We start from the raw sequence: 10621 nt of genomic DNA on the forward strand, positions 1-10621 counted from the left end.
GATCGATTATTTGAGTTTCCTATATTTTATTGGACAAAAAGAAAGTTAACAGGCTAAAAAAATTATAAAAAGTTAAAGATCAAAATAATTTACCTAGGAGTTAAGTCCTATAAAAAATAAAATCCAATTCGTACCACTAACTTAAACAAAAAAAATAAGCCTGGCCGGAGCCCACCCCAGCCGTTAGGGTGCATCTCCGTCCTGATGTGTATGTGGGCCCAGTGTAACAAAAGTTTTTTTATTATTTTTTGTTTAATCAAAGTCCTATATTGAAAATATTTAGAAAAGATCATGGGGGTTTAAAAGAATGTAAGATATTTTCATTGCTATAAGACCTTTTAGGTAGAGCCCAAGAGTAAAGTTATGAGAGGTTAAGTCTAAAATAGACAATATCATACCATTATGAAAGTATGTGAACATTCTTTGATCATAATATTTTTATATTTTTGTACTTACGAGTATACTATTTAAGATTTTACCTTTATATTTAGATGCTAGATTATAATATTAAGAAAAAAATTTAAAATGGAAAAAAATTGAGGTGTTCATGTATATATAAATTTAATAGATTAATACTCACAAGTTAGTGGCTAGGATGAGAAGTTATTGAGATAATGGTAATGTTTATTTATTTATTGTATTTTTTTATCCTACTTGTTTTTTTAATTGATAATAATAATAATAATTATTATTATTATATAATTGTCCAAAATCACCAAAATGTTATACCAATATTCAAGTGCGTTTTGGAAAATTTGCCATACAAGAAAATGCTACTTGAGCCCGGTTTCCTAGAGTCACGCCAGGCTTAGCCCTACTATCCCCGGGCCCGGGCCTGGGCTCGATAAATAGGCCAGGTTATCACTATCAACAAGATGTTGAGCTTAATTTTTACCGACTCCACGGACGTCATTTGTATTGGGTGATTAGTTTTAGGTTCTACCCATCATCCATCATCACAGGCAGTCTTCTTCGTCCCGAAAGATAAACCCTAACGATCTGCCCAGCAATGTCTATGACGGCGGCGACAGGGTTGCTTCGGCGGGCGTCGTCCCATCTCGCTCGTGTACCTAGCCCTTTTCTTCCTTCCGTGTCATTTGACAGGCTTCTCATTCCGGAATCGTCAGTGGGAGCGGGGCCTCTCCCTGGTTTTTCTTCTCCTAGCTCCATGGAGCTCATGGCCGTCCCAAAAAAAAAGGTGCAGTCTCTTTTCTCTCCTCTTACTTTGTTATCCGTCTTCTTGCTCTCCACATTTGATCGATTAGTCTTTTATGATTTTTTGAGTTTTATGGGTTTATTTATGTGTGTCTACTGTTGCTAATGACTCACTTTATAATTATCTGTTTGATGCCAAGTTTAGGAAAATAAAACATTTAAGTGGCAATTACTTGATAAACGAGGTATTTCTTTATCTTTCAGGAAAATTTTCAGTTTATTTTGATGTTTTTAGCTAGCTTTCGAGACTCCTTTTTTATGTTGATTCTTTTTTTGTTGTGGACTTCAACAATTTGGTTGCTTCGTTGTACTTTCTCAATCTGAAATCATAAGGCGTAAGGCAGCCTCTAACTATGTTGTTTGCAAACAGGTTTCTCCTCATAAAAGAGGACTTCGGAATGGACCCAAGGCCCTAAAACCTGTTCCTGTGATCGTTCGTTGCAAGTAAGATCATTTGTGTTATGTTATTAACACATTTTCATGAATTTAGCAATTATAGATGCAAGTTACTATTTTTCGATTCAGTAACTCTAATGAGGTAACTCATAGGAATACTAAGAAAAATTTGACTTTTCAACGCCTTGAATTTTTCTTTTTTGTTACTTTTGTCTATTAGAAAGCATCCCTAAAGCTGATAGGAGTATCTTTTGATAGCTTGGAGGGGCAGTATGTTAATTACAGTTCAAAGACTGTGCCAAACTTTTTGTTTTGTTATACTTTGAAGATTACATCAATTATGGATTATGTTAACAATCTGTAAATCTTATGATTAATTTTTGTTGATGGGTTCTGACTGCTTGTTTTGTTTCCAAGTTGAAATATTCTTGGTTATTTTACTTCTTGTCATGCATTTTGTATGTGCTATTTTTACCCAGACAGGGAAATTGGTGCTAATGTGGATTTATTTCTTTCAGGATGACCAATGGTGATTTTGTTTGAGTTTCAATATATTGTCATTTTTTTCCACTGAATGCGAGTGATTATGTACCTTTTTGCAGGAGTTGTGGGCGAGTTAAGTTACCACACTACTACTGTTGCAGTGGAGATAAGGGAAACAATAATACAGCAAACTGATGGAATAAATGCAACATTGGACAGAAAGAAAACAGCTCAACTAAGAGCCTTTTTACTAGTTGGTGTTTTAAACCTAAGAAGATTTTATTTCGTTCCTATTTAGTTGCAGGAACTCACAGAGTTCAAGTCTGGAAATGAAATTTTTATGAATATGTTAGAACCAAATTATAATATGGAAAAGTTATGAACTTCCAGATTGTGTTCAATTATCAATGAAAAGTTCTATTTTAAGACTGATATGTGCACAACTTACTTCCGTTCTTCTTGGTTAATGATGTTCATTAGCAGATGATGTGCGGAATGCTGTAACAGTAAAGCAGGCATATTTATAATTGAGCTAAGTATGTGCGGATGACGGACGTGTAGATATAATGCTTAAATGTTTGTGTATCATTAACTCAGTTTGAACCAGTTATTGGGAAGTGTTTGCTTTGATATGTTTTGGATTATTTTCTTAACTGAAATGTATAAGCACTCCAACCTGGTGTTTTGGGACCACATTATTAGCTGCATTTTTGTGTTGAAAAAGCAAAAAACTTGTACCTGCAAACCTATGATCAGAATTAAGAACTGAAAACATAAATGTAGAATAGATGAATGTGCGTGGCAGTGTTACTGGAAAGCATAAATATCAGTTCATTTTGATTTATTTTATGCAGATGTGTAGACGAGTACCATTTTGAAGCATCACCAACATTGACACCAAGTCCCTCACCAGGTCTTAATTACTACAGAATCTCCTCCTACTGCATGTACTTTTCAGATGAGTTTTTCCTAGTGCTTCTCATGTTGTATAGTTTCAGCCTCTTATACTTCTCATATTCAAATTTGCAAACCAGTAGCACTTTTTTTATAAGAAAACAATAACAGTTGGTAATTGTCTGTGAAAATAACTTGTATCATGATCTGTCTTTATGTATGGTGCTGGTGCCCTTAACTTAAATTTGTATTATGGACTTTTATTCCATTCTAACAAATGAAATAGCCGTAGTATTGTAGCTTAACAAATGACATACCATATGTATCAGATAGATACTGATCTAACAATATGTTATTGCTTTTTGTTCCAGGCCCATGTATCATGAACCTGCAGTTATCAGCTTTGATATCAAATTCTAAGTGATCTATGGCCTTAATTTCACTTTGTTATACCTGTTTATTTCTGAATTGATTCGGAGTTATTTTTCTGAAACTTCATTCAATTTTGGAAATTTGATTCTAGTTCTGAAACTTGATTCGTTGTTAAATTTATGTCGGCTTCAGACTAAAAGACTTCATGGCAACTTCAGAGTGAAACAAAAACTGGAACTTAATTTATGAATTCATTTTCTGGCTTCTAAACTGAGACTGACTATATTTCTGATACTGGATTCCAAATGGGCATGCCACGGTGTTGATAGATTTTCGGCGATGGCGATGTGACAATATTGGATTCTCAGTAGATTTTGGCGGTGTTTTCAGATGGTGCTGCATCTAAACTAGCAGCAGTTTCAGTGATCTAAATTAAAAGGTTCAACTGAATTTTGTGTTGCTGCTTTGATTATAAACTTGCAGCAGTTTTGCAGTTACTACTACAGTGATCTAAATTAATTTCAATTGGATTTGGTTATCTGAACTCATTTTATTAGCTTTAGCTATCTGAATTGAGTTATTGAAATCTGTTTCTCTGACAGCAGCTAACTGAATTCAGTGATCTGTTTTGAAAATCCCAACGTAGACGACCTCAGGAGTTTCTGAAAACTACTATTGTAGGTCACCAAAACTTGAACATATATCCCAGGCGAGCAATATGTTAATAACCGAACCTTTAAATAAAAAATCGAACAAATTAGATTAAAATCGATCAAATTTTAATTGATTTTTGGTTCGGTTTAAGTGATTTTTGAATTCGAAAATTGAGACGAATTAATTAAAAATTTTATTTATTTATTTTTGAATAAATCTAATTGAATTGGTTGATTCGATTTTATCTATATTTTTCACTCCCTTATCCAACCTTGCAAGAAGCAAAAGTCAGGTAAGGATCACCCCATTGGGCACAAGGTAGCGATAAGAAACGGTGATTAACTCATTCAACTAGGGTTTGATTATCTTGCCGGGCATATTAGTGCTCGAACTACTAATGACACCGATTGTTGCGTCAAAATTTACTTGTGCTTTTGGATGAGTGAATTAAAAGGGAAGGCTGGGCACTCCATATTAGTCTGACTTAGGATTCTAAATAAGTTAGGTTGAATTAAATTTTAGAGTGAACGAAATTAAATCATTGAAATTATTATTCAAATTTGGTTTGATTTATTTTTTATGAGTTTGATCTTGATTCATTTAGATATTATCGAACTCTCAATTTAACGTTATTTGATTATTTCGTTCAGAGGTTTCAAGTTTTTAATTCAAACTTATTTGATTGATTATTGAACTTGATAATTCAAACTTATTTATTTATTTAGTATGTTAATAAGAATTTTATTAATGAATATAGTTTGTGAATATTGTTCATGAACGTTGTTCACAAACATTAACGAATTTAACATACATATATATGTTTAAACTTATTTATTTAATTTAACGAGTTGTTCAAATTTATTTATTTAATCTATCTTATTTATATTGAATGAATATAAATAAATTTTTATCAAGTTGAATATCAAATTTATTCATGAAAATTCGTTTCATTTATTATCTTAATCAAATCAGATCGAAAACTAGATACATGTCCGGACCAAATATGTGGATGCTACACGATACACATTTAATATAATTTAGTTGTTTTAAAAAATAGTAAATTGCCTTAAAACCCTTAATAGTAAACACAACTTTCTACTCAGTATCAAGAATTTTTTTTTCTAATAGCAAACCCCTAATAGTTCTTTACTTTAACTCCCTTTAATTTCCTAATGCATACCAATTTATCTAATTGTCCTTATTTTTTTAAATACAATAAGTCTAAAATAAAGTATAATTTCTTTTAAATTCAGTATTATTTAACTAGAATCTAACATATTTTTTATTAATTGCGCAGCTCCGATTGATTGGGAATCAATCAGCAATCGATTGATTTGTTGTGAAGGAACATAAGACCTCATTATTTTTTATTGATACAAAAGATTCAAAATGTGGTATAATTCCTCCTAAATTTAACATCATTTAATTAGAATTAAGTATATTTTTTATCCAATTGAACACAACCCTTTTGCCTAACCAATCGATTGTGAGTCATACCAATCGATTGGATTAGACCGAATCGATTGAATAATCGATTCATACCAATTGATTAGTCGGGCGAAATAAGAGTAATACTAAATTTGATAAAAATATATTAGATTCTAATTTAAATATATTAAATTTAGTAGGAATTATATTTTATTTTTATTATTTTTATTTAAAAAAATGATAATAATTAGATAAATTAGTATGCATGAGATAAGTTGGAAAAAAAGTTGCAGTAAAAAGCTGAGTTTATTAGTAGGGTGTCTGACTAAAAATACCATATTATTATTTCGAAATAATATGGCATCTCTCACCTCACATTTATTATTATTTCGAAATATCATATTAAAAAAAATTATAGATCCGTTACATGTACGATTCCTTTAGTATCAGTTTTACTAATATAAAGGAAGGAACATATAATAAGTACATAGACGTTAGATATATAATAGGATAAATCTTAAATTGTTAGTTTATAAAAATCGATCTTTGATCATTATATTAAGAATATGATGTGTTTATCGAGAGCTAAATATCATATTTAAAGTCAAAGCAACGCGGGGAGAGGGAGAGCAACCGTAACCGAGCCTCCGCACTCCTAACAGCCCAATTAATTTCCGTAGGTTTTCCACTCCTCACGGCCCAATTAACTTGTGTACGTTTTCCACGGTGACTTTTCAGTCTTCACTAAGATGGGCCTGCCGTTGGATGGGTAGAAATGGTCTTCGAATACAACAAGCGCAGCAGGGAAAGAATTTAAATGGTAAATTCACCTAATCCCGCACCCACTCACGAAGTCCCCTTCTGGTTTCGGCCGTGGGCCCCCAACGAGAATTAAAAACGGCAGACGAACACCGCGGCTTCCCTCGGCGGTTAAAGCGTCGTGCTCATTCACTCGCTCACCACCCTTTTCATACGCTTCACGTACAATTATGCCCACCCACGTTTTTTTCCCATGGAATTTAATTGATTCCAAAAATAAAGAAACTCTTTTTTTACCTATTTATTAAAACAATTAATTTAAAAATTTTTTTTTAACAAAAATAAAAATAAAAAAGAATAAGAGTCTTCGCGCAAAAACAAGCAAACGCTTGAGACGGCAGGTGGAGATTCCGGTTGGCTTCGAGCTTCAAGCGACGACGACGACGACAGCTCGTCTTCCATTCGTTCACGGGTGGCCGGTCCTTTTTTTAAGTGAACGAGTCAATTTACTCTTTAAATCATAAAGTGCGTTGCAAACAGAGCAGATAGCAATAATAGTGAGGGCATATTGGTCTTTTCAATACTTATGGCGATGAATTTATTTACCTCAACGCAGTAGACCAGTTTTTGTGCGCAGCCGAAGGGTCCCGCTATCACCAGCCTGTTACGTTGCGTTCGTCACGCCACGTGTTCATTTGGCATCCCAGTAAGTTCTAGTTCTACCCATCGTCGCGCAGACTTCTTCACCTCCCTCTTCTCTTCTGCCTCTCCTCTGTCCCGTCAGTAATCGGAAGGGGAAGAAATCGGCGATAAGGGGGGTTTCTTAGAGATCTACTCCGCCGTCGTCGCCGCCATGGATCGCCCCTCCGTTGGAGGTGCTACTGTGCTGCTGCTACTTTACGTCATGTCTGTCGTTGCCGTTGCTGTCTCTGCACCGACCTCCTCGTCTTCGTCGCCAGCATCGCCTGGATCTGACTCCTCTGCCGTCACATTGGCCGGCGTGTCGAATTCTACCGGGCAGATTAACTCCAATTCCGTCCTCGTTGCCCTTCTCGACTCACGCTACACTGAGCTGGCGGAGCTGGTGGAGAAGGCCCTCCTTCTCCCGTCCCTCGAAGCCGCCGTTGGCCGCCATAACCTCACTATCTTTGCCCCCAGAAACGAGGCACTCGAGCGCGATCTGGACCCTGAGTTCAAGCGCTTCCTCCTGGAGCCCCGGAATCTCCGCTCCTTGCAGACACTGCTTCTCTACCACGTTGTCCCCTCCCGTATTGCTTCCGGAGTCTGGCCTCAGGCCCACCACCCCACCCTTGCCGGGGATCACCTTCACTTGGAGGATAATAAGGTCGGCCTTGCGGCCGTGGCGCACCCGGACGCGGTGATTCGCCCCGATGGTGTGATCCATGGAATCGAGCGGTTGCTGGTGCCTAGATCCGTGCAGGAGGACTTCAATCGTCGGCGGAGCCTCGCTGCCATTTCTGCTGTGCTTCCTACCGGTTCGCCGGAGGTTGACCCGCGCACCCATCGCCTCAAAAAGCCGGCGCCGCCGGTCCCCCCTGGTGCCCCACCAGTGCTCCCTATCTACGACGCTCTAGCCCCTGGTCCTTCACTGGCGCCTGCCCCCGCGCCTGGCCCCGGATCCGGGAAGCATTGGTTCGATGGAGAGAGCCAGGTGAAGGACTTCATCCAGACACTCCTCCTTTACGGTGGCTACAACGAGTTCGCCGACATCCTGGTTAATCTTACGTCGCTCGCTGTCGAGATGGGCCGGTTAGTGTCGGAGGGCTACGTGCTGACTGTACTGGCGCCGAGCGACGACGCCATGGGGAGGTTGACGGCGGACCAGCTCAGCGAGCCTGGCGCACCGGAGGCCATTATGTACTACCACCTCATCCCGGAGTACCAGACGGAGGAGAGTATGTACAACGCTGTGCGAAGGTTCGGGAAAGTGCGCTACGACACTCTGCGGCTGCCACACAAGGTGGTGGCGCGCGAGGCTGACGGCTCCGTCAAATTCGGCTCTGGCGAGGGCTCAGCCTACTTATTTGACCCGGACATCTACACCGACGGCCGCATCTCCGTGCAGGGCATTGATGCAGTCCTCTTCCCACCAGACGAGACGCCACCAGCCACTCCCCTTTCCCCCGCCGCCCGCAAGGCCGAGGTCGCCCAGGTCAAATCCAAGTCCAAGCTCAAAGCCAAACTCAGAAGAGGTAACTACTGTGCTCCTCTTATTCTTACCTGTCTGTGCAAGGTGATTGCTGGTGATGCTTTCCGGCGACTGCGGCCGGTGCGCATTCCTGCAAGATTCCTTTTTTATACAATTTTTACTTCATTTCAATTCACTACAGATTGTCGTAAATTAAATAAGTTGTAGTCCTTAAGATTTGTAGTTTAATTATTCTTGCCAGTGGTCCGTCGAATGTGGTCTGCATTAATTCACTGCTTTATTATTATCGAAGGCATATACATATATATATATATATCTCAGTCATCAGTGTGAGTTGTCGGTGGAGTTTTTGCTTTGTGGTGAAGGAATACTTATCTTTCTTGCAAATCGCTTCTTTGCTTTCTTCCTTTTGTTGTATCCTTTTCCACATAAAAGTGATTTGTGGATGTTAACAGACGTGAAAGATGAGTATTAGGTCTTGACCAATTCAACCATGGTTCATCATGATCACGTTACATTGTTTGCGTAGCGTTTGTTGATTTGTCACCCCAATGTTTTAGAATATATATATTTTTATTCTTTTGGTGGCTTTATAAAACACACCCAAGTTTGATTTTTTTTTGCTTCAAACTGACATTTTAACTTCTCATGAAAATGACATTAGCATTTCAATCGAGTTGGTGAATAGATACTTTTTCTATAATGCTGCCTTGTCAATTATGCAGTTTAGACTAATTAAGACGTGTTTGCAATGATTCAATGCAGGTAAATTATTCGAAATGGGATGCAATTTGCTTGGGGTGTTGGGTCAACGCTCTAACTTTGCCACCTGCCAATAGACAGAATGAAATAAGATTTAAGGTAAAAAAAATGATGCACCTGCCCCCTCCGTTGTGTAGATAATAAAAAGTGTTCTTCCACAGTGGGGGATGAATTGTGTTTGCATATTTGTAAAGGAAATGTTCTTTTTGTATTGATTGTCGTCATTTTTGTTTTGATACAAAGTCAAATTCCAGATAATGGTCTCAAAAGATTTCCTTCTTATTCATATTAATAATGGTAGAAATGTGAATGGAAATGGACGAAAGAGAAATGTGAATGGAAAGGAGAAATGTGAATGGACAAGGATGAAGGAGATTATTTTGTATATGAGTTTAGTCTTATATTAAAAGTTTTAAGGTATTATTGTTGGTTTATATTGTTGCACATATATTGATGATGTTAATAGATATATGAGGAGAGATTCAGTCTTTCATGTATGGGTACATGGGATATGCAAGTGGACTTGTGTGTGAGTATGACTTGTACGCGTCGAATGCCGGTCGATTGAGTTAAAATTTACACAAGCAAATGAACTATACATTCAACAGTATAGTCTAGTTTTTCTGTTAATTTCCTACTTGATATGCCGGATCGATTGAGTTAAAATTTACACAAGCAAATGAACTATACATTCAACAGTATAGTCTAGTTTTTCAGTTAATTTCCTACTTGATGTCTAATTTTTCAGCCAATTTAGTCATCCTAAATAGTTTTTTCTTCTTGCTTAATGTCTGATTTGATGTCTGATTATCAGTTTAGATCAACTTAATAGATAAATTTTATTTAATTTATAATTTTAATTTGGATTACTACTCTCATGATTGTCCGGTGTCTTCTTTGATACACTAAGTGACTAATTGTTTTGGATGTCTTTTGAGGAACAAGCCAAATAATTTGAGAAGTGGACGAATTATTGGTTAGAAAGTAAGCAGCTGTCCTGTAGGACTTAATTATGGGCTATTAAATATGAACTTAAATTTTTGGAATTTGATCATAGATGCATCTCATGTTGTATTGTCTTCATTCTGCAGCCAGCCGTAGTTCACTCGGAGAAAGCACTGTATCCAGTTGTAATCCAATATGATTCTTTCCATATGCAATTAAAAATTTGAAGTTCGACATTTTTTTATTATTTATCATCTTTTCTTGCAATAATTTCCATTTATACATTTAAGAAACTATATAATTTGGTTTAAATATTGGTGGACTGTTTTTTTTCATTCCTATTTTTCTTAATGCTAATAGAAGTAAGAAGGTCAAACATAATAAAGGACGTCCCACCTGTTCAACTCGCTTTATAAAATGATACGATTATCATATCATTTTCATTATTATTTTTTATTTATAAATTTTTGCTAAAACTTAAATGAAAAGTATAAGTATAAAATTGTAACTATTATAATTATATATAATAGTTAGAAATATAAA

The 10621-nt window shown here is 36.8% G+C and overlaps 2 protein-coding genes across 2 annotated transcripts; both read left to right on the forward strand.

Moving 5' to 3' along the window:
• The first annotated feature begins 886 nt into the window (after positions 1–886).
• LOC121979676 lies at positions 887–2526 on the forward strand. The gene is made up of 3 exons (XM_042531666.1): positions 887–1198; positions 1586–1659; positions 2214–2526. The coding sequence occupies exons 1-3, from the start codon at positions 1010–1012 to the stop codon at positions 2287–2289; spliced, it is 339 nt and encodes a 112-aa protein (XP_042387600.1). The 5' UTR covers positions 887–1009; the 3' UTR covers positions 2290–2526.
• Positions 2527–6846: 4320 nt separating this feature from the next.
• On the forward strand, positions 6847–9567 carry LOC121979693 (fasciclin-like arabinogalactan protein 16). The gene is made up of 2 exons (XM_042531685.1): positions 6847–8414; positions 9137–9567. The coding sequence occupies exons 1-2, from the start codon at positions 7055–7057 to the stop codon at positions 9208–9210; spliced, it is 1434 nt and encodes a 477-aa protein (XP_042387619.1). The 5' UTR covers positions 6847–7054; the 3' UTR covers positions 9211–9567.
• The last annotated feature ends 1054 nt before the right edge of the window (positions 9568–10621 follow it).

This window comes from Zingiber officinale, chromosome 1B (assembly GCF_018446385.1).
Source record: "Zingiber officinale cultivar Zhangliang chromosome 1B, Zo_v1.1, whole genome shotgun sequence".
Taxonomy (NCBI): Eukaryota; Viridiplantae; Streptophyta; class Magnoliopsida; order Zingiberales; family Zingiberaceae; genus Zingiber; species Zingiber officinale.